Source organism: Rhinolophus ferrumequinum, chromosome 3 (assembly GCF_004115265.2).
Source record: "Rhinolophus ferrumequinum isolate MPI-CBG mRhiFer1 chromosome 3, mRhiFer1_v1.p, whole genome shotgun sequence".
Taxonomy (NCBI): Eukaryota; Metazoa; Chordata; class Mammalia; order Chiroptera; family Rhinolophidae; genus Rhinolophus; species Rhinolophus ferrumequinum.
The window spans coordinates 21,756,102-21,777,373 of record NC_046286.1 but is presented as its reverse complement, the minus strand read 5'-3'; the positions used below and the strand labels follow the sequence as shown (position 1 = coordinate 21,777,373).

The 21,272-nt window shown below is 37.8% G+C and overlaps 1 protein-coding gene across 4 annotated transcripts in view; it reads right to left on the bottom strand.

Annotated features, from left to right (window-relative positions):
- The window catches only part of TINAG (tubulointerstitial nephritis antigen), an 81,397-nt gene extending 72,518 nt beyond the window's left edge, over positions 1–8,879 (bottom strand). The window contains exons 1-2 of one of the 4 annotated variants that reach the window (XR_004422642.1): positions 8,330–8,879; positions 3,676–3,984 (exon numbers count right to left, since the gene is read on the bottom strand). Coding sequence is in view for 3 of the 4 variants with exons in the window: in XM_033102465.1 (XP_032958356.1) it covers positions 3,676–3,984; positions 8,330–8,387 (367 nt within the window). In the remaining variant the exon portion in view is untranslated. Of the gene's footprint in view, positions 1–3,675; positions 4,175–8,329 lie in introns of those variants that run through there. The other 3 variants (XM_033102465.1, XM_033102464.1, XM_033102466.1) reach the window with 3 other exon arrangements.
- Between the last annotated feature and the right edge of the window lie 12,393 nt (positions 8,880–21,272).

The window sequence follows — 21,272 nt, the reverse complement described above, 5'->3', positions numbered from 1 at the left end:
GGTCTATTGATTGGAGAAAAGATGATGATAAATGTCTGCTGTTTATTTTTAAATACTTCATCATAATGTGTTATAATATCTGTGATGGACTACACTTGACCTTAAGGGAAGGCAGTCGCTTGCTCTAATCAGGATTCCACATCCCAGCAGTGGTCAGCAGTGTGCATTCTGAAAGGTCATATTCCAGGGCAGCTGCTGCAAATGCCTCAATTATATGCCTTTTGATAAACACTAAAATGTCGGTGTAATGAATGTCAGAAATGTGCTTTTATTGGTAAAATTAGTGGCTTGTTAATCAGTATAATGGATATACCTGTCTCCCTGAAAATAACACCTAGCCGGTATTTTATATTATATTATTATATTATATTATATTATATTATATTATATTATATTATATTATATTATTATATATTATATATTATATCATATTAAACATGGTCTTATATTGCACATGGTCTTATATTATACTAAAATAAGAAAAGGTCTTCTATTAATTTTTGCATCAGCATTAGAGCTGATGGTCCGGCTTGGTCTTATTTTCGGGGAAACACGGTAAGTAATCAGCTCTTACTGGTTAAATTAATATTATTCAACTTCTATAGATTAGATAAAATGTTTTAAAGCCACATCCCACTCCTATACCCCACAATTTATATGTACCTCTTAAGGTTGAAAGCCTTTAACTCTTAGACCATGTGTCTCAGAATTGAACTCTAAAAGTTCTTGTGTCCAGCCACTGGTAGGAGGATTTCTCATTCCCTGGTACCCATTGTAAGGGTAACAGAGTCCTATGTATGTAATAGTGTCACATGTGCCTCCAATAAATGTTTCATGCAGTTTAGATGTGGGAACATCTAAAAGGACAGGGACGTGAGATTTCATGAAGCTTACAGCCGTTGTATGAATTCATTTATGTCTCCTTACCAATATATTAATATATTTTTGTAACTATCAGTATGTATGGCAGAATTTGGACTGTGACTTATCTTCATTATAATGTGGTTAAGGAGGTTGTGAAGGAGTAAATATCTCTCATCCATTTCAAATGTGTCAGTGGCTTACCTACATTTTTTTTTACCAATGCTAACATGAGTTGTGTGTAATCAAGTTACTTTAGGTCTGTTCACAACAGATAGACTCTTTCCTTAAGATCTGCTACACCAAAAGATTCTGTCTGGAAAATCTACTCTGCTTCTGTTTCAAACTTTATTACTTGTTTTCTGTATCTGACATTTCAAACCCTCCAATGACTGGAAGTTACCATCAGAGATGGGAGGGGGAAAAAACACAGAAGGAAGATATTTACTGATATGCCCTACTTCCAATTTATACAAAAGGGATGTGACTTTCTTTAATCCTCAAGACAATGTACATAGCTTGAAGTCACTGGTTTCAAAAGGGCTCTTGGGATAGTTGCACTATAAAGATCTGGACAATACCACATTATTAGATAACTGAAAAATAATATTTAATAAATCAATGAATGAACAACTTCACATATCAGAGGAAAGTCACTTTATACATGCAACATACCACTGTCTTTTCATTTTAGTTAATTTGGCACAATTTTTCAATATTGTACAGGACTATTTTCTTTCAACCATCTACTTCAATAAGATGAAACAAACAAAAAAGTACCTTCATGAGAGCAATTATAGTCTCACTGAGTTTTTTTACTACTAAATAAAGTGATTAATTGCTTTCCTCCATAATGAATGAAATAAAAACTATACCTACCTAATTTCTACCTAAAACATGATCCTGAATAAAAGTCTTAGCAAAATTCCAGCTCTCAAGCAAAAATGAACATTGAAGAAGTAGCAACCACCTTTCTAAACAGACTATATGTCTCAAATAAGAAAAGCTCAAATACATTTTAGCACATTGAAAGCAAGCAGCTTATGCATAATATTTAGACTCCACACCCTTGAAGCCAACCCTATTTTTATTTAACATCTTTCAATGAGTTTTCATAAGAGAATAAAAATCTTAAATCCTTAATATGACCTAAAAATCCTGGCATAATCTGACTTCTAATCACCTCTCAAACCTCATGTCTTGTCAGCCCCAAACCTCCCCTTATCATTACTCTCCAGAAATGGTGGCCTCCTTCCAGTTCCTGGACCATGCCAAGCTCTTCAGTCTCAGATCCTCAAGTCAGATCACTTATCCTTACTCCTTGAGTCTCAGCTTAAATGTCTTCCTTCACTGCCCCTATCCCCCAAGCTAAAGCTATATATTATTTTACAAATAAATGCTATATTCTTCTATACTTTCTGACAGCACCCTAAATGTTTCCTTCAGAGAATTTATCACAACCCGCCATTGTACAAGGAATTTATTAATTATCTTACACACACATCCCAACTTGACTATCACATGGATGAGAAAAAGATCTTGTCCTTTTTATTCCCTGTTGTTGCCCCAGCGCTAAGCACCATACCTGGCACAGTGGAGACATTCAGTGAATCATTTTTGATGAACAATTAGATTTCCCATCCCTACTAGTGTATCTACCACTTTTGTGGGTGAAATAAGTAATAAATGTTTGCAAGCTGTTTATTGATAGAGGCAAAGGCTTGGGATAAATGACAATTCTATGAAAACGTTAACATAATTTTGTAAGATGCATTTCCTCAGTATTTACAAATAAGATGACGTTATTAAGAATGAAGTCAACATCATCTGGGTTTTGAAACAAGATCTTGATTTTGAAATAAGGATCCCAAATCCTCATTTCTACTAAATAGTCTTTGAACTGTAATTTCTAGTCACCATAACCCATTTACAGTAGTGTGACAAAGTTCTGATTAAAGCCTCATTTCTGCTGAGGATTTGACATGATGGACAACAGAAAAATAAGGCCTCATATAAATGCAGCAGTAGAGTTTTGTTTTGTGTTTTGTTGCAATTTTTGGATATATTGATCATTCAGAATTAATAGCCATTCTCGTATAATTAGACCGATATAGCAAATGCCATCATTCTCCCCATGAATTACTTGTATTTATCTACTCAATCTTAGACTTTTACAATTTCTCTACATGAAGGCCTTCTTTGTTTCTAATAGTTTAAAAATCCCAGATTGGCAAAATAAAACAAAAATACACATGAAGAATTGATTTAGTATCACTTAGGCCGAGCAGGTGGCTGACTTAATTTTGCTTTTGTACTGGTTTTAATGGCATTGCAATACCACAGATTCTAATGCTAGAAGGTCCATTAATCCCATGAAAAAATAAATAAAATGCTACATGAATCTGAAGATGATCATGTGACTTTCATGAGACTCTCTAAGAGGTTACACTCAGGAAAAGCTTGAGAGTCTTGCCATCAATGCATTTCACAAAGAAAGAAAGAAAGAGTTTTAAGTAACTCTTACATAAGTTGAGTGTATGCTCAAAACAGGATCCAGACCAGCATTCATGGCTGCTACACCAGAACTTTCCTGAAGTATGATTCAGGTACTCTGCATCTAAACCAAAGCACTTTAACAATCCAAAGAAATTTATTCTGGTGATCACATTATTCATTTTTAATTTGATCTTAAGGATAGGAGGGAAGGAAAAGAAGAGGGGTATGGAGGAAGGCAGGAAAAAAAGAGAAAAAGAGAAAGTTTGATAGATTTTATTATGAACTAGTATAATGTTTAAACACATTCCCAAGGCCTACCTTCTGGATACCACGGCGTTGTGTGAGGAGGCCATTCTTTCTCTTCAAGGCAAAATGACTTGTAATCAGGACAGCAATCAGAGTTTTCCCTTTCACAGAATTTATCACAGTAACACAGTGCATTCGCCTCATAGAACTCAGTGACACAGCCATCATCTCTGTCTTCACAACAACCAAAACTTCTACAGTATTGCCCTTTGAAAATGGCTCTTTTGAACCGAGTACCTTCTAAAATGGTATGATTCCAAGTGAAATCAGCTCCTGGGTCCACTTCTCTTTGAGATAAAGACTGTTTCTCCATCCAAATTTCTGTAATAAGGTAAGAGAAGATTAACATCTTATATCCAGTCCACATCCTCTAGAGGTCAGGTATGGCACCCACTTTCTGTAATATCTAATATATAACTTCTTGGGGGTTCTCCTTGAGCCTGAATTCTAATCATCAAGACTACTGAGCCTGAATCCTGAAAGGGATCCTTTACTGGAACTGAGTATACTTGTAGTTAAACATTAATCAAAAATTTAAATGTTTGCTCAAGATAATATAAGTGCTAGAAATAGACCATTGTTGTTCCTACAAAGTTAAAAAGTTATAATATTTCATATTGTGTAAAAAATTTCATCACCATAAAATAAATACATAAAATCTTATGCATAGATAATACATTAATTATTGCTCTTCTAAAATAATCCATATTCTTAAATCAAAAACCTCTTTGGAATACACATGACCTAAATTATGGCTGCAATAACCACTGGCAAGGTGTAGAAAATTCAAAAGTCAAACCCACAATTATGCATTTCACCTACTTGCACTGCAACTGAAATCCAGACTCTCATGGGGTTGCCTGCTCGGATCTGTCATATCAATAACAGTTGCTCTAAATCATGCCCAGTCACACACTGGCTTGATTTCCCATCTGTGCTCCATTTACCTACCAGAAGCATTTTGATGTCAAGTCTTAGTGGAGCCTAATTCAGCTAGAAATTCCCTCAGGGTGACAGTTTTCTCCACCTGAGTCCCTACTTGGCATCAAAGTAGGAACCTGCAGTATCTGGAAGGCAGTTTATAGGTAAGAAAAGTCAGAACTCTGTGCTAAAGAGCTGTAGGGGGAGGGAGTTGTAAAGAAAACTCAAAGGTCAAGATGTCCTTAGTGTTTCTGTAGAGCTGTGCATTTACAGTGGGTTTTGCTATACTGTCTTTATTCATTAACTACAATAACTCCCTTTGGATTGGCAGGAATCATCACCAGCAGACGATGATTCAGCAAGAGTGTTTGGGTGGCCTAGTGGAAAGGACTTGTCTTGACAATCAGAAACTGTGGACTCTGGTCCCTGAGCTACTGCTTATTGGCTTTATGACCTGGGTTCACAATTTGGTTCGCTGGTCTTCAGCTGTTTTCCCATGAAACTGGGTCTTCCTCTTCAAGGCTAATTCACAATTCCAACCCTTCAAACTTGTTCCATACATTATCAACTCGGACTTTTATCTTCATTGTTGTACTTTCTTCTGGCGCCTTCCTGTTTGTTTTTGTTTTGTTGGTTTTAATTTTATGTCAGCTTGTGGTCACTCCCCATAATCCCCCTGTCTCTCCTATCCCAAAAACTGCTGTTTCCACTTCCTTGCCATACAGTGAGCCACTAAACCACGAAGTTCTGTCTATATCTCCACCTACTTTTGCCAATGACCTCCTAACACCCAGTTTGCATTGACCTGTGTCCATCTTTATCTGACATGAATCTTCTGCAGCACTTAGCCTGTACAACAACTTTGTTAAGAAGAGGAGCCTAAGAGTTAGACTGATGGAGTTCCGATCTTGGTTTTACCACTAACCAGTATGATGTCTTTGGGAAAGTAGCTTAGTTACCCTATGCCTCGATTTCCTCATCTAAATCATTTGGATGAAAATTTTTATTACTGTATCAGGTGGGTGGGAAATTTAAATGAAATAATACACAAAGTACTTAGCGCATCACACATGCTAAATAAATGTTAGTTATCTTTAATACGCATACTTTCCACTTAGAAACTCTTTCTTCCTTTGCTTTCTATACTTTCATTCACTCCTGATTCTCTCCCCATTCTTGATAAGGCTTCCCATAAATCTGCTTATTCTTGGGCTTGTTTTCTTCTGTTCTTAATGGTCATTGAAAATATGTTTTCACCAACATTCTCAATCCTTTCCTCCCTAGTCCTTATACCCCATCTTCCCTCAAAATTTCTAATACTGAATCAACCTAAAAGCCATGGGCCACAAGACTTTACACAAAGTGAACCTCCAACCTTGTTACCTCTTTGACCTCAATTTAAACCACTTTATTCATTGTTCATATTGGTCCAGTCATCACTTAACTTTCTTGCCACTCCTCAACATGCCAGGCACACGCCTGTCTTAGGACCTTTGCACTCGCTGTTTCTTCTGCAGGGAACATACTTTCCAGATGTCCACGTGGCTCAATATCTCACCTCTTTCAAGTCTTCTTTGAAATGACACTTTCTCAGAGAGGCTGTGCTTACATTCTCTATCTAAAATGACACCCCTCTCCAGCTCCAACATTCCCTCTTCCCATTCTCTATCCTTATGACTAATACCCTATAATTTTATTCATTGATCTTATTGTCTGTATTTCCTCTCCAGGGTCATAGAATTTTTGTCTATTTGTAATTTGTCTATTGACTTTTATCTTTAGCACTCAGTGCCTGACACATAATTGGATAGTCAATAAATATTGATTCAATAAATGAATGAATGTACAATTTGCATTTTCTGCCCCTGTACCACATCTACTGAGTACTGTTCGAAATGATCCACCAGTCCATGGAATGGGTGCCACTACTCATTTTTGGATTTTTGTCTTAGCTAGGCTCTTCAATGCTTATATTTTTTAAATTGTCTCCAATTTCCTTTAGTGGCTATTACAAACTTTGCCTTCCTAACTTACTAGAAATCATCACTTTCTAAGAATGACTTTCTCTCAAAAGATACCAAGAAAACCAAGAAGCAAATGTTAATCTTACATGTTCCTGACATCAAACCCATAAACCTATCTACGTTTGCAGCCATCCTTCCCATCTCCCTTCTAGACTCAAAAGATGAAGTGTCATCCTGTTTTCAGGCAGTTCTTCCACTTATGATTTTTAGTCTGCCACAATTTATCTTATTCCTTCACTTATCTCTTGGTTCCTATCCATCTTCAACCTCTCTGTCATCCAATTCCTTCAGTCTATTAGTAGGATTGTAGCAGGCACTGTTGTCAACCTGCCCATACTCCCAGCATCCCTACCATTTTCAAAGAAGCTAAAATCGCAACTTTATGAGTTATTGACCAGAGCCAATTCCTCCCCTCACCCCACTGCATAACAAGCCAGAAGTGCTGAAGAATTAACACCCTCCCTATAACCCAGAAACAGCCTTTACACAATGCATAGAGGACTTGGTGGCTAAGTACCCCATTTTTCATCCTCTTGGATACATTATCTCTGATATCCACACATGGATAGCCCTCATCCTGAAGTAAGAGTGGGAGATCCATAAGCAGAAGGGATTGACAGTAGTGCCCTAATGTTTACAGTGTACAGTTAAATACTACAGTTTACCACTATGTGTTAAGTGTTATCTACCAACTATAATATTTCACTTTAACTAATTCACCCTCTAATTGATAAAAGCTTTCAAATATCCCTGCAAAGGAACTTCACATTGAAAGTGACATATTGACACAAGAGTTATTACTCACGCATTCCTGCAGCCTAGTACTTTTCAACAGGGCAGGACTTTGCATCCTAGGAGCAGTTTAGCATAGTGTGGAGACAGTTTTTACTGTCCTCACTGGGTAGGTGCCATGAGCATCTAGTGGATAGAGGCTAGGGATGCTGCTAAACATCCTAAAATGCCCAGGTCAAAACCACAACCAAGAATTATTTGGCCAAAAGTGTCAATAATGATACTGTTGACAAACCCTGATTTATGCATAACACAAAAATATTTAAAAAGAACAAGAAATAAGAAACAAATTAAAATATCATGTTTACTTGCAATTTGGATTTACATAAAGGTTCATCAGATAGACCTCCAATAAATGGCTGCTTTGAGACATTAACTAATGACAATAGTACATATAAACTGCAGTTGATCTTTCAAAAAATTTGGGTGCAGTGTATGTATGATTACAAAGGCTAGAGTCCACCATGACACACCCTCTTCCAAGACGACCATTCTCCTTGGATGAGATACATATTAGATGAGAGGAAAAGTGCCACATTTCCTCTTCATGTGATTTTTTCACAACCTCTGTTACACAAAGAACAATGGAGGGAATCAGTGACCTTCTGATTTTTCCTTGGAAAGAATGAAGTCAATCAAATAACTTCCTTAACATAAGGTCATAGCTAGAAGGCTATGAAGATGGAGTGGACGATGGAAATTTTAATCATGCTTATAATTGGAAGTTTATAAAGGCAAGATGTAAATTTGAAAAGGTGGGGAGTAAAAGAGAGAGAGACATAACAGGAAGGTAGACTTGCTGAAAACAGTTTACATTATGGGCTTAAATTCTATCATCAGAGATGTATTCCTTTAAATTGTGAAGTTTGTAAAATATCCTGTGATAGTAAGTGCTCTTTGGTGAGGTAACTTAAATAATATTAACTCACCTTTGAGGGTTCGGGACTTGATTCCTTCACTTTGACAGGAGATCCAGGATGGTCTCATGCGTGGTGAGAAAAATGGTGAAGATGGTAAGAAAAGGATAGGGAGAAGACTGGCCGAAAACGAAACACTTTTTCTTTACATATTTGGCTATCTAGTAAATATCTGAAGCCACCTTCTTATTTCCACTCCACGGAGTTAATTCCAATTTTATAATAAAGGATTTCAATGTGACATAAAGCAAGCTTCTGATACAAGATGCAGTTGTCTTTGGATTAGGCTGCTGACGGAGACAGAAGGGTTTTAATCATTATGATTACAATATACATGTGTGTACATATGTATATATACATATATGTCCGCATAATACATACTACATGTTGTGTGTTACTGTGTGCTCATAATCTCTTTTGATCCCTGCAATAGTCCATGATGGAGGAAATTATTACTATTATCCCTATTTCAGTTTCACAGATGAAGGAATGAGATTCAAATGATTATGCAAGGTCACACAGCCAGTGACAGTGTGTGACTCCAAGCTTGAAAATCACCCTGACTTTCTGTCTAAATTCTTACCTGGTCATTTTGATTAAAGCCTGGCTTTAATCCAAGACATGAATAATCTTTCCAGATTCCTTTTCAACTCAGTCATTCTTGAGCTGGAGAGAATATGGGAGAGGGTGGAGATCTGGGGAAGGACCAAAGGCTTTTTCACTGATTGGCTATACATTGTTAAAACGCTCAAGTGAAATTCCACTTTTCTGTGGAAGTTTACAAATTAATGCAGGTATTTACAAATTAATGCAGACTTGCCCTCTAATCATATATTTCCAAGGAAATTTTTAGAAAATTAAAAACTTAGTAGATCTATGAAATGGAAAAGAGGATTTTGCGATAGCTCCTTAATTGACAATAGTTCAGGATACTGGGACAAGATCCAAGCTTTTAGCAATTTTGCTCAAAGCCTTCTAACTTCTCTTGATAATTAAGCAGGTATTTTAGACTTACTTTCCCCTTGTTTTCTTACATTTTTGGAACAGATTTCAACATCCTCTTCTGTTTTTTATTGTCCACCATACAATTGCATGGTACAGTGATTTATGTAATGCTCATTTGCAGATTAAGACAGTCCAGAGAGGATATTTCATTTAAACCATCAGGCACCAAAGAAAAACTCTAATAGGCCCAGAAGATGCATGGATTTGGGCCTGAAAGGATGAGAGAAAGAGAGAGAGAGAGAGAGAGAGAGAGAGAGAGAGAGAGAGAGACTGACAAACGTCTCATTTTACCTTCTCCTGGGTCTCTACTCTGGTTCAAAGGCCTCCTACAGAGATTATGTTGCCACTGTTTTGCTTGATGGGGAGAAGCCATTAAAACTTCATAATGACAAGAACCAAAAATAGCCCCCACCAAAAAAAAAAAAAAAAAAAAAGAAGGAAAGTGCATGAAGGCAGGCAGAGGGTGTAGGAAAAAATTATAGTGGAAAAAAACTAAAAGAAAAAAGTTATAGGAAAAATCTGAGTTCTAGTCAAGATGGCACAGTAGCTAAATGCTGTGCTTACCTTCTCTCATGACCACATCAAACTTACAACTAAACTACAAAACAACCATCATTGAGAATCACCTAAAATCTTGCAGTACTGAACCCCTACAACTAAGAACATACAGAAGAAGCTACCTTAAGACTGGCAGGAGGTGCAAAGACACAGAACGGGCTGGTCCAATAGCCACTTGTGACCATTAAAAATTGGGAGGTATATCTTTTCTGTGGAGATCCCCCCAGAGAAATGAGAGGTCCCAGCCCCACATCAGCCCAGGTTTCCTATATTGGGGAGAGAAGTCCCCATAATTTCTGGTTGTGAAAACCAGCAGAGATTGTGACTGAGTGACACGGAGCGTGGCTGGAGTCCCAGCTGCTGCACTTAAAGGGATTGTGCAAGGACTTACCGATGGAATCATTAGCTCTCAGCTCCAGTCCTGCAGCAGTAGCTGGAAAGTTAGCAGGAACATATGGTAGGGAACTGATTTGTCTGGCTTGGGATGGAGGCTGCAGGGGCAGCTTTCTTCTGGATGGAGGAACTGATGAAGGCCATAGTTTCTTTGTTGAGAAAGACAAAGAGTCTGCACTCTTCCTTGAGTGCAGACACAGGTGGCTGCCATATCTGAGTCTACATCAAACTCGCTAATGCCTTTCGTTAGCCACGTCCTGGTGATTTGACACCCTACACAACCCAACTTTTCAGGCACACCCTAGCTGTTTCCAGTGACTTTTTTGTACCAACTGTCAGCCTTAACTCATACCGCAGACTCTCCTAAGGTCTCTCAAAGGTTCACAGAACCCATACAAGCAGCATCTGGCTTGAGCATGTCCCATACCTCTAGCTAAGCAGCCCTGAATGCAACACTAGCAGCAGCCGGCATTGGTTAGAAGCTTGGCTTATCAAGACACTTCCAAGCACAGCACAGGCAGCAGCCATCTCTGAATTTCTTTGTGACTCCTGCTGGGTAGCCCTGGGTGGGGCACAGGCTGCAGCTCAACTTGACCTGCAGCATATCCTCTCCAAGACACTCCTGGGGCTGCGCCCCCAGCGACCAGCTTTGAAATGAGCTGGAGCATCACCCAGCCATTCCAAGTATGAGACACCCAAGGGGCAGATTAGGCAGGCACCAGAGCCCTTCTGAGGCAGATCCTGCTCTGTAGGGTCAGCCTCTGCACAACAACTCTTCTACTGTAGTCACAGCCAGTTCTCACCACCAATTAGTGAAAGGGCCAGTCCCTCCCATTGATGTGCAAATAGCAATCAAGGCTCAACTACAAGAGGAGGGTACACATAACACACACAAGGGACACACCTGGAGTGCACAGCTCAAGTGACCAGAGAGACTGTGCCACTGAGCCCCAGAGCACACCTACTACATAAGGCCACTCTACTAAGACTGACGACATAGCAGCCCTACATAATACATAGAAACAAACACAGAGAGGCAGCCAAAATGGAGAGACAAAGAAACATGTCCCAAATAAAAGAACAGAACAAAGCTCCAGAAAAAGAACTAAATAAAATGGAGACTAGCAATCTACGAGACACAGAGTTCCAAACACTGGTTATAAGGATGCTCATGATCTCACAGAGAACTTCAACAAAGAGATAGGAAAAAGAAAAATGGAGGGAAAACACAAACAAACAAACAAAAAACAGTCAAAAATAAAGAATACAATAAGGGGAATGAAGAATACATTACAGGGAATAAATAGTAGATTAGAGGAAGCAGAGGATCAAACCAGCAATGTAGAAGATAAAGTAGCAGAAAATGCTTAATCAGAACAGTAAAAAGAAAAAGAACCTGAAATACTGAAGAGAGTTTAAGGTGCCTCTGGGACAAAAACAAGCATACCAAATTCACATTATAGAGGTACTAGAAGGGAAAGAGGAGAGAAAGGAATTGAAAACTGTTTGAAGAAATAATGACAGAAAACTTCTCTAGCCTGGTGAAGGGAAAAGATATACAAGTCCAGAAATCTCAGTGAGTCCCAATCAAAATGAACCCAAAGAGGCCCACACAAAGATACATCATAAGTAAAATGGTTAAAGACGAAGAGAGAATCCTAAAAGCAGCAAGAAAAGTGCAGTTAGTTACCTACCAGGGAGCCCCCATAAGACTCTCAGCTGATTTCTCACCGAAAACTTTGCAGGCTAGAAGGGATTGACAGGGAACATTCAAAATGATAAAAAGTAAGGACCTACAACCAAAATTACTCTACTCAGCAGAGCTATCATTTAGAATTAGAGGACAAATAAAGAGCTTCCCAGAAAAGAAAAAGCTAAAGGAGTTCATCACCACTAAACCAGTATTACAAGGAATCTTAGAGGGACTTCTTTAAGACGAAAAAATAAATAAATAAAAAGTATGTATAATAAAATGGTAATAACTACATACCTATCAACAACTACTTTCAATGGAAATGGATTAAACATTCCAAACAAAAGATAGGAGGACTGAATGGATAAGAAAACAAGACCCTTACATATGCTGCCTACAAGAGATGCACTTCAGATTGAAAGACACACAGAGACTGAAAATAAAGGGATGGAAAAAGATATTTCATGAAAATAGAAACAAACAAAAAGCTGGGGTAGAAATACTTACACCAGACAAAATATATTTAAAACAAAGGCTATATAACAAGAGACAAATAAAGACCTAGTAATCCCACTTCTGGGTATTTATCTGAATAAACCCAAAATGCTACTTCAAGGGAACATGCTTTTCCATATGTTCATTGCAGCATTATGTATAATAACCAAGATATGAAGGCAACCTGGGTGTCCCAGAATAGATTAATGGATAAAGAAGAAACAGTACATATGTACAATGGAATATTACTAAGCCGTAAAAAAGTAGGAGATCTTGCCATCTGCCACAACATGCAGGGTACTGTGCAAAATGTAATAAGTCAGATAGCGAAAGAAAAATATTGTATGATTTCACTTATATGTGACATCTAAAAAACAAAATAAACAAATGAAACAGAAACAAACTCATATATACAGAGAACATGTTGATGGTTGCCAGATGGGAGGGGAGTTGGGGGTAGGTGAAAGGGAAAGGGATTCAGAAGTACAAATTGGTTGTTACACCAGTCATGGGGATGTAGGGTATAGCATAAAGAATACAGTCAATAATATTGTAATAACTATGTATGGTGTCAGATGGGTACTAGACATAACGGGATGATAGATGGGAGGGGTTTGGGGGTAGGGTGAAAAGGTGAAGGGATTAAGAAATAAAAATTGGTAGCTACAAAATAGTCATGGGGATGTAAAATATAGGGAACACAATCAATAATATGGTAATAACTATGTATAGTGCCATGCGGTACTAGTCAGGGGGATCACTTTCTAAATTATATAAATATCTAACCACTATGCTATCTACTTGAAACTAATATAAAATAATATTGAATGTTAACGCTAATTGAAAAATTTAAAAAGGGGGAAGATGATCAATAATATTGTGATAGCGTGGTACAGTATCAGATGGTTCCTGGACTTACCATGGTGATCACTTCTTTAGCATAGGGAATATAATCAATAATGTGGTAATAACTCTGTATAATACCAGGTGGCTACTGTTGAATAACTATGACATACAACTGAAAGTAATATAATATCATATGTTAGTTATAGTTCAATAAAAATCTTCCTTTAAAAAGAAAAATCTGTGCTTTGAGTAAGAACAAAGTTTTCTTTCACATCAAAACCCTAATTTCAATGTATTTAAACAGGAGACAATGGGAAATGCAAAAAGTTACCTCTAGAGCTAATAAAATTTTAATTAATTTTTATTTCATAAGAGGCGCTTGAAAACAAGAAATAGTCCTGCCACCTCATTCTCTTTTCATACTTTCAGCTGCATAATGCTTTGAAAAAAGGCAACTTTATTCACTCATCTTTTTTTTTTTAACTCAAAAAAATATATTTTGAACTCCAAATGTATTCCAGGCACTGCTATATTCTGGGGATGCACAGATTAATAAAAGCTATCCTGATGCTTAAAGAACAACACAGCATAGCCAAGGCAGCACACTTGTAAAGATATCAGTGCAATAAGACTTAATAAGTGTAATTATGGGGACATGTAGAGAATTTAATGAGGGCACAAAGGAGGTAGTGGGCAATCCTTCCTGATGGAATTAGAAGACAATACTAAGAAAATGACATTTCCATTGGCTCTGAAAGAATAAGTAGGATATTTGCCATGTAAAGTAAACAGAATTTCCAGGCTGAGAAACAGAGTATAACACATGGCATATTTGAAAAACATAGTGGGCCACATTATTTTTGGATCTTGAATGACAAGTACACTGTAAATATAGATTTTAAAAATGAAAAGAAATATGAATCAGTTGTTGACATTACTCACCCAACAATTCTTTGAGTAATAACACTTTCCTTTGGGGATCTGCTCTTCTCCCATTCCATGTTGAAAGGTAGTTTCAAATAATAACTAGATGGTCAACTATGCAAAGAAAGATCATTTTATTTTTGGCAAGTCTTCTTCCTATCCTTTTCTTACCATCTTCATCTTAGGGTGGCCTAAGGTGAGTTTCAGATTTCTTGCAGGAGTAGCTAGATAGTAGCATTACCTATAGGCGTAGCAGTTCAGGGCAAAGATTAACTCAGTGTGAAAACTCTTGTTCGATTTTCTAGTGGGTTATCCACATGGAGATGTCTAAGAAGAAACTGGTTTCCATCTTTGCTAGAGTGTAGTTTGGGAAGACATCAACATATAGTTAATGACAAAACACCTTGGAAGTGAATGACATTACACATCATCAGCCAGAGCTGAAGTATGACTCTGTAAGTAAGGTGTTTGAATAGCATAAATGTGTTCATAAATGGGTTTGCAAATAATTTTATTTTAGAACCTCATAGGTCCTACTGAAAGGTTGTTTTTTATCATGTTTTCCATACACTACATAAAAATTCCAGTGTCCCTCATGTATTTGTTTTATGAGAGATGTCATGGTGTGTCATAATTATTCTTAGCTTTAGATTCAAATCAAAATCAGATTGAAATTCATTATTAGCCATGACATTGGTCAAGTTAGTTATCTTCTTACAGCCTTACTTAATTCAAATATCAAGATCGGAAGTGTAATAGCAATTTTATAGAGTTGCTTTGAGGATTAAACAAAATAATCTATGAGAAAGTACTAGAACCATACAGAAATTCCTTAATTTGCAAAGGATTCATCTACAAAAGGCTTATGAAAGTCAATTTGTTTAAAATCCAAAGGGAATCCAAGGTAAAGTTTTAGCTTGTGGTCCTAGATGCATTTGCCCTAAAATGACTTAAAACTAAACATAACCTTATCCTCTTGGCTGATTTATATTCAATTAGGAATCTTTTTCAAAATATGACTGTTTCATCTATATGAAAATGTGTGAATAAAATCAGCCACTTTCTCAATGATCTCTACACAGGCGAAAGGGAATTTCTTATCATATGTCAATAGCATTTACTGCTTCATCACAGGATTTAACGTGCAAAATTCCAACGAGCTTTGAGCTTGTGGAATTTCCACTAACTTGGGGCAATCATCCTAAATTTACAACACCAGTACACTCAATGTTTAAAAGCTCTTCCATTTATAAGCCCAAAGCCTCACTTCTGAACACCTAACCCAGTGGTTCACACACTGGTTGCAGATTAGAATATCCTGGAAAGTAAAAATTATAAGAAATAAAAGTAAGCCTGTCTCCAGGTCTTATCCCTAACAATTATTGCATTGGTATGGTATGAGAGAAGGTCAGGCTAAAAAAACAACTGATGGAACCACATGCTCAGAAAGTGTTTCATTTGTTCAGTCATTTTTTCTCATCTCTTATGTATTAATGTCAATGATAGAGACACAGGGTTTTCAAGTATTTCATGATTTGTGATACGTCCTTTGGATTCATTCTTATTGAAAAATGAGTCATACCCTACACTTGTGCAATAGTCATTCATTTCTTTACCACTTTTAATTTATAAAAATGGTCTCTACTTTCCATCTATTGTGTCTTTCCTTTTTGGCACTTATTTGTACACATCTACTATAACGGGGTTATTTTATGCATGTCTTATTTGTACATATCTACTATAACGAGATTAATCATGATCACAAATTACCTCAAAACTAACACATGCATGGCAGACTTCCTGTCTATGACGAAAAATACAATGATTACAATGACCTACTATTACTACTAACCTTATCTATTGGTGGTGGGCGCCTTTGTTTGCAGCATAACTTTGTTCACATAGTGAGAGTCTATAAATTGGAAATTTGTAAGTAGAAAAGCTTCTGTATCAGATATATAATAGGCACTGAATATATATTAGTTTCCTCTCTAAATTATTTCCTTGCTCTGACCCTCCCTTTCTTATCATTCAACTTTGGATAAAAAATGCAGTAGGCAGATTTTGTCTAATCTTAAATTCTAATCTCTAGTGGGCTCTTAATATTCAGCAATAGTATTTCTTCCCTTTGTAGAAGAGAGTTTGCTGTATTCATGAGTGAGGATCCTCAGAGTATTCACATGCCATTTACTCACAGAGACAGTGATAATAACCCATTCAAAATGACGATGTTGAATCAGAACAGAATAAGGAAAATGAGATAGAACGCTGGGTGAGATGGATGCATGTGTGTTGAGGGAGACATAGTGGTTCCAGACAAGGGCAGAGCTCCTTGTTTCTCATCAGAAATAGGTACCTCTTGGTGTGTTATTACAGGGATGGTATGTTGTGCTCCTCTCCTCCCCACCATGAGGCAGAAACAACAGCTGACTGGAAAAGCTGAGTCATTTTAAATAGCTGCTCTAATGAATACCAGAAGAAAGAGAAGGAAAGTGTTTCCATTATGACAAACAAAACAAAAGGGAAAATGGAAAGTAATAACTCTTCCTAAAATATTTCCAAGCTCCAAGGACTGAAACAATGAAAGAAAAAAGAGAGAGAGAGATAGAGGGAGGGAGGGAGAAAGGGAGGGAGGGAAGAAAGGAAAGAGGGAGGGAAGGAGGGAAGGAAGAAGGAAGGAAGAAAGAAAGAAAGAAAAGTGGAGTGGGAGACAGAGAAATACAAGAAAGAGAAACACCCCTCTTATACAATATAGAGGGTTATAAAAACACACCTGAAATGATCCCATTTAAAACAGTGATATCAAGAAAAGAAAGTACAGGCATACCTCACAGATATCGCGGGTTCAGTTCTTCACCTCTATAATAAAGTGAGTATCGCAAAAAAGCAAATCCTAATCTTTTTGCTGGTGGAGGGGGTCTTCTTTCCCTCAGTTTGTAGAAAACACAATAATTCAATAAAGTGAAGCACAATAACAGGAGGTATGCCTGTATAGGATTTGGAATCAAAAAGAACCAAAGTTGGGTTCCGGCCTTGGCTCTTGTATGTTGGTTTATTTCTTTTAGAGGTCACTTAATCCTTCTGCAATTCTGTTTACAAGTAAAATGATAATAAATATGCCAGTTCAGCATATTTTCTTACATGTAGGTTATCTGTGTGAAGGACATCAGCAGTTGAGACCATGTTTAGGCTGAGCCAAGCTGAAACTACTGCCTTATTTCGCTCCTCTTGCAACATGTTGCACATCTCATGTCTGCATATTTTTGCAGCTGAACTCAAGAGTCAGTTTAGGTATCTAATGATTAACTAGTAGGCCGGAACACAAACATGCATCTCAACAAGATGAGGCAAAAGTTCAAAGCCAGTGCAGGCTGAATTCATATCTGATCCTGTCTCTGTAGCTATTTCTATCCCCAAAAAGCAACAAACTCTGCAGCCTTTACATTAATCGTATAAAATTTACATTATCAAATAGCTCCCATAGCTTCTGTGTCCAAAAGGGGACATTCAGATTACTTTTTGGCTGTCAACAATAACGTATTGGTACTTATTTTATATTTGTGTGACCAAAGGATCCCTCTAATTTTTCAAAACAACTCCTAATTTAAGCCTGAGACATCCATTCAAGAAAGATAGAAACTGGCTGCAGATTGTTAATAATTGTTTGACTTGCTTGCTCTTCTACTATGGTTCTACTATGGTCTATGGTTGAAGTCAGCTCTTCTGCTTACATTCAAGCAGGGCACCCTGATGCTTGTAGTATCATGAAGTAGAGGGGAAAAATAGGTTTATAATGTATAGTGATATTGAGCTTGACATATATAGAAAATGCAATTTTAAAAATAAAAGCAAAGTTTTCAGGAATTCCACTGTGTTCTAAAAAGGTCCAAAAATACCGTTCATTACCAGGAAAATAATATGCTCAGATCATTTTAGATCAGAGTGTTTAGAAATCTCAGATGACTTCAATTACTGGCTATAATGCCTTTCAAGATCTATATCCTCAGTCTAGATTTGCTTCAAATTCCTTGCCCATATTTTTTTGTTATTAGTTTCAGGTGCACAAGACAAAGTAATACTTAGACGTTTATCATTTACATCCCTCACACTGTGTGAACCCCCCTCCCCCCATCCAGTATCCCTCTGACATCGCACACAGCCATTACATTTCCACTGTCTCTATTCCTAATGCTGTACTCTCCACTTCTTATAAGTATACCCTACAAAATCTTTCCAACATTATTGATTACATTCCTCAAATTAACTTTCGTATCTCCATGGCAATCTTGTGGTTACCGACTGCTTTCTAATCCCCTCACCTTCCCCCTTATCCCCACCCGCCCTCCCATCTAGCAACCCTCAGTTTTTCCTCTTTGTCTCCGAAACTGTTTCTGATTAGTTCATTCACTTATTCTTTTCTTTAGATTCCACACATAAGTGAGATCATATGGCATTTGTCTTTCTCTGTCTGACTTATTTCACTTAACATAATGTTCTCTAGGTCCATCCATGTTGTTGCCAATGGTAAGATTTCTTTCTTCTTTATGGCTGCATAATACTCCATTGTATTTTAACTGCATACTGGACATGTCCACTTAAACATCTCTCAGTTATCTTAAACTAAACATTTCTGAAACTAAATTTGCATTCTACTTATTCTGCTCCCCTCTCTTTTTGCCCCCAGCCACGCACACACGCACACAACCCACGACACAAATTCTTTTCTGTCTTCCAGTATGTATCAGGATAGGCTAGCCTTATTCTGTGAGAACAAATGGTCACCAAATCTCAAAAGTATAACAGGTAAAGTTTATTTCCAGCTCACACAAGGTCCTTCTCTTGCTTCTGGGCAACAGTCTAAAGCAGCTGTCCTCCACAGCGTGACTCAGGATTCTCAGCTGTTTTGATTCTGTGGCTCTGCCATCTCAACATATGGCCTCCCTACTTCTTGCCAAAGAAGAAAAAAGACTAGAGAATGCCACAGAAGTTTCAATTGCTTCCTCCCAGAAGTAACAGACATTATCTACATTTATATTTCGTTAGACAAAGATAGTTACATGGTCCCTCCTAACTGCAAGAGGGTTGCCGAGAATAGTCGTCCATGTGCCAGAAAGAAGAAAAAGGAAATGAAAACTACATAGCATTGACTTTGGCCAAATTTCCTACTTCATATTTCCAGGACAGAAACTGTATCTTCACTCATTTTTCTCAGTCACTCCCACATTCCATCAATTCATAAGTAGATACCTTTAATTCTGCTTTCTCTTTATATCCTTAATGAGTTCCCTTTTCCTTATTGCCAATGCCACTTAATTCAAACTCTCATCACATCTCTTTGACTGCAACAGCTTCCGCACAGGTCTTCCTTTCTCCAGTAGCCTCTCTCAAATCAATTTTCTACACAGCAGCCATCGTGATATTTTTAAAATACAAACATGATTGTATTGATTTAACATCCTGCTTAAAACTTTTCCATAACTTCCCACTGCTTTTTAAAAAAAAATGCCCAAACCCAAAATATGATTTGTAAGACCCTGTTTACCTGGTATATGCTTACTTCTCTAACTTCATCTTTTGCGAATTTACACCTCGTAGTGGATACTGTGATGTGCCACCCAGGTACCCCTTCGACTCCGAGGCTCTTATTTCTCCACCCATTAAAATGTTGTCAGCTGATAGCTCACACCTGAAACCCTTTTCTGGGAATTGCTTTCAAGCAAAGGAAGCTGTCTCACCCAAGGTCACTCCTTCAGCCCTGAGGCAACATTTATCTAAGGTCGGAGGAGAATACATAAACCCTCTCATTGCTTCCGTTTGTGACAAATTGAAAGCCCCATCCGACTTCCAGAACTCAGGATACTGAGATCTGTATCACAGCCCAACCTTCCCCAGTGCCCATTCCTGCCTCCCTCACTCCCTGACAGGTGTCGTCACTTCCCAGTAACCTCCTACACTGACCTCCTACACTGACATCTGTGTCCTAGAGTCTGTTTCCTTGGGAATCTAAAACATTCCTCAAACTCTGTGCTGCAGTCATTTGAAATACTCATAGCACCCTGAATATGTTCTTTCTTTCCTCTGAACCTTTGCTCATGTGGTGTCTGAGGTCTGGAATGCAATCCCACCTCTTTAATTTTGTCTGAATCATTCCTACTAATGCTTAAGGACTTGAATATATTCTACCAGCAAAGAACAACATGTCTACAAAGAATCCCCCTCGTCACGTCCATATGAGATACTGCATATAGATCACCCCCTCCCGCAAAACCCTACCCAGACTCGGAGTAGTGTAATCTCGTCCAACTTCATTACAATCCCCTATGATGTGGGCTAATGAGTACTCTCAGATATGCAATGAAAATGTATTGTGGGTGACATGATGGACCTACATAAAAATGTGTGATTCTAGTTATTTTGCTCGGGGCTTGAAACTCAGAATACATAGTTTTCTAATTCTGAACATAGCCCTCACTATCTCTTTGGGTTCATTAGCATCTCCTGTTGATCTGGGAACCTCAGGATCCCCAGAACTCTGCGTGTGGGCCTTGAGGAGACACACTACCTGGATTCCTCCTGCTGCCCGTCCATCCAATCACTTATGGACCATTTTGTTGTGGCAACAAGCTGAAGACTAGGATTCTTCCAGGGATCTTCAGCTTCTCCCGTGTTACATCTTTCCTTCCGCTTCTCTTAACAACCTCAAGGGCAACAGCTGACATTCTACGTCTTCTCCCAATATCCTGAGATATCTTCCCCTGCCATAGAGAGTCTACCTCTTCAACACAATCATTCACTTATCTCTTGATATGCTAAAGAAGGGTGAAGTAATTTAGAAAATTATTTCCTCTCTCATGATCTCTTTCAGAGCTACTGACTTTCTGAAAATGTCAAGAAAGTCAGTTTTAAAAGTTAAGACTAATGAGTGGCCTCTTTTTCTAAGCAATAGTTTCCTTCTCCTTCCTTGGATCCTGCTTGAGTTGGGAGAGGACTGCAAGGAATCCCATTTAGGAAGGAGAACAAAAGGTGTGGGTTTCATATTTG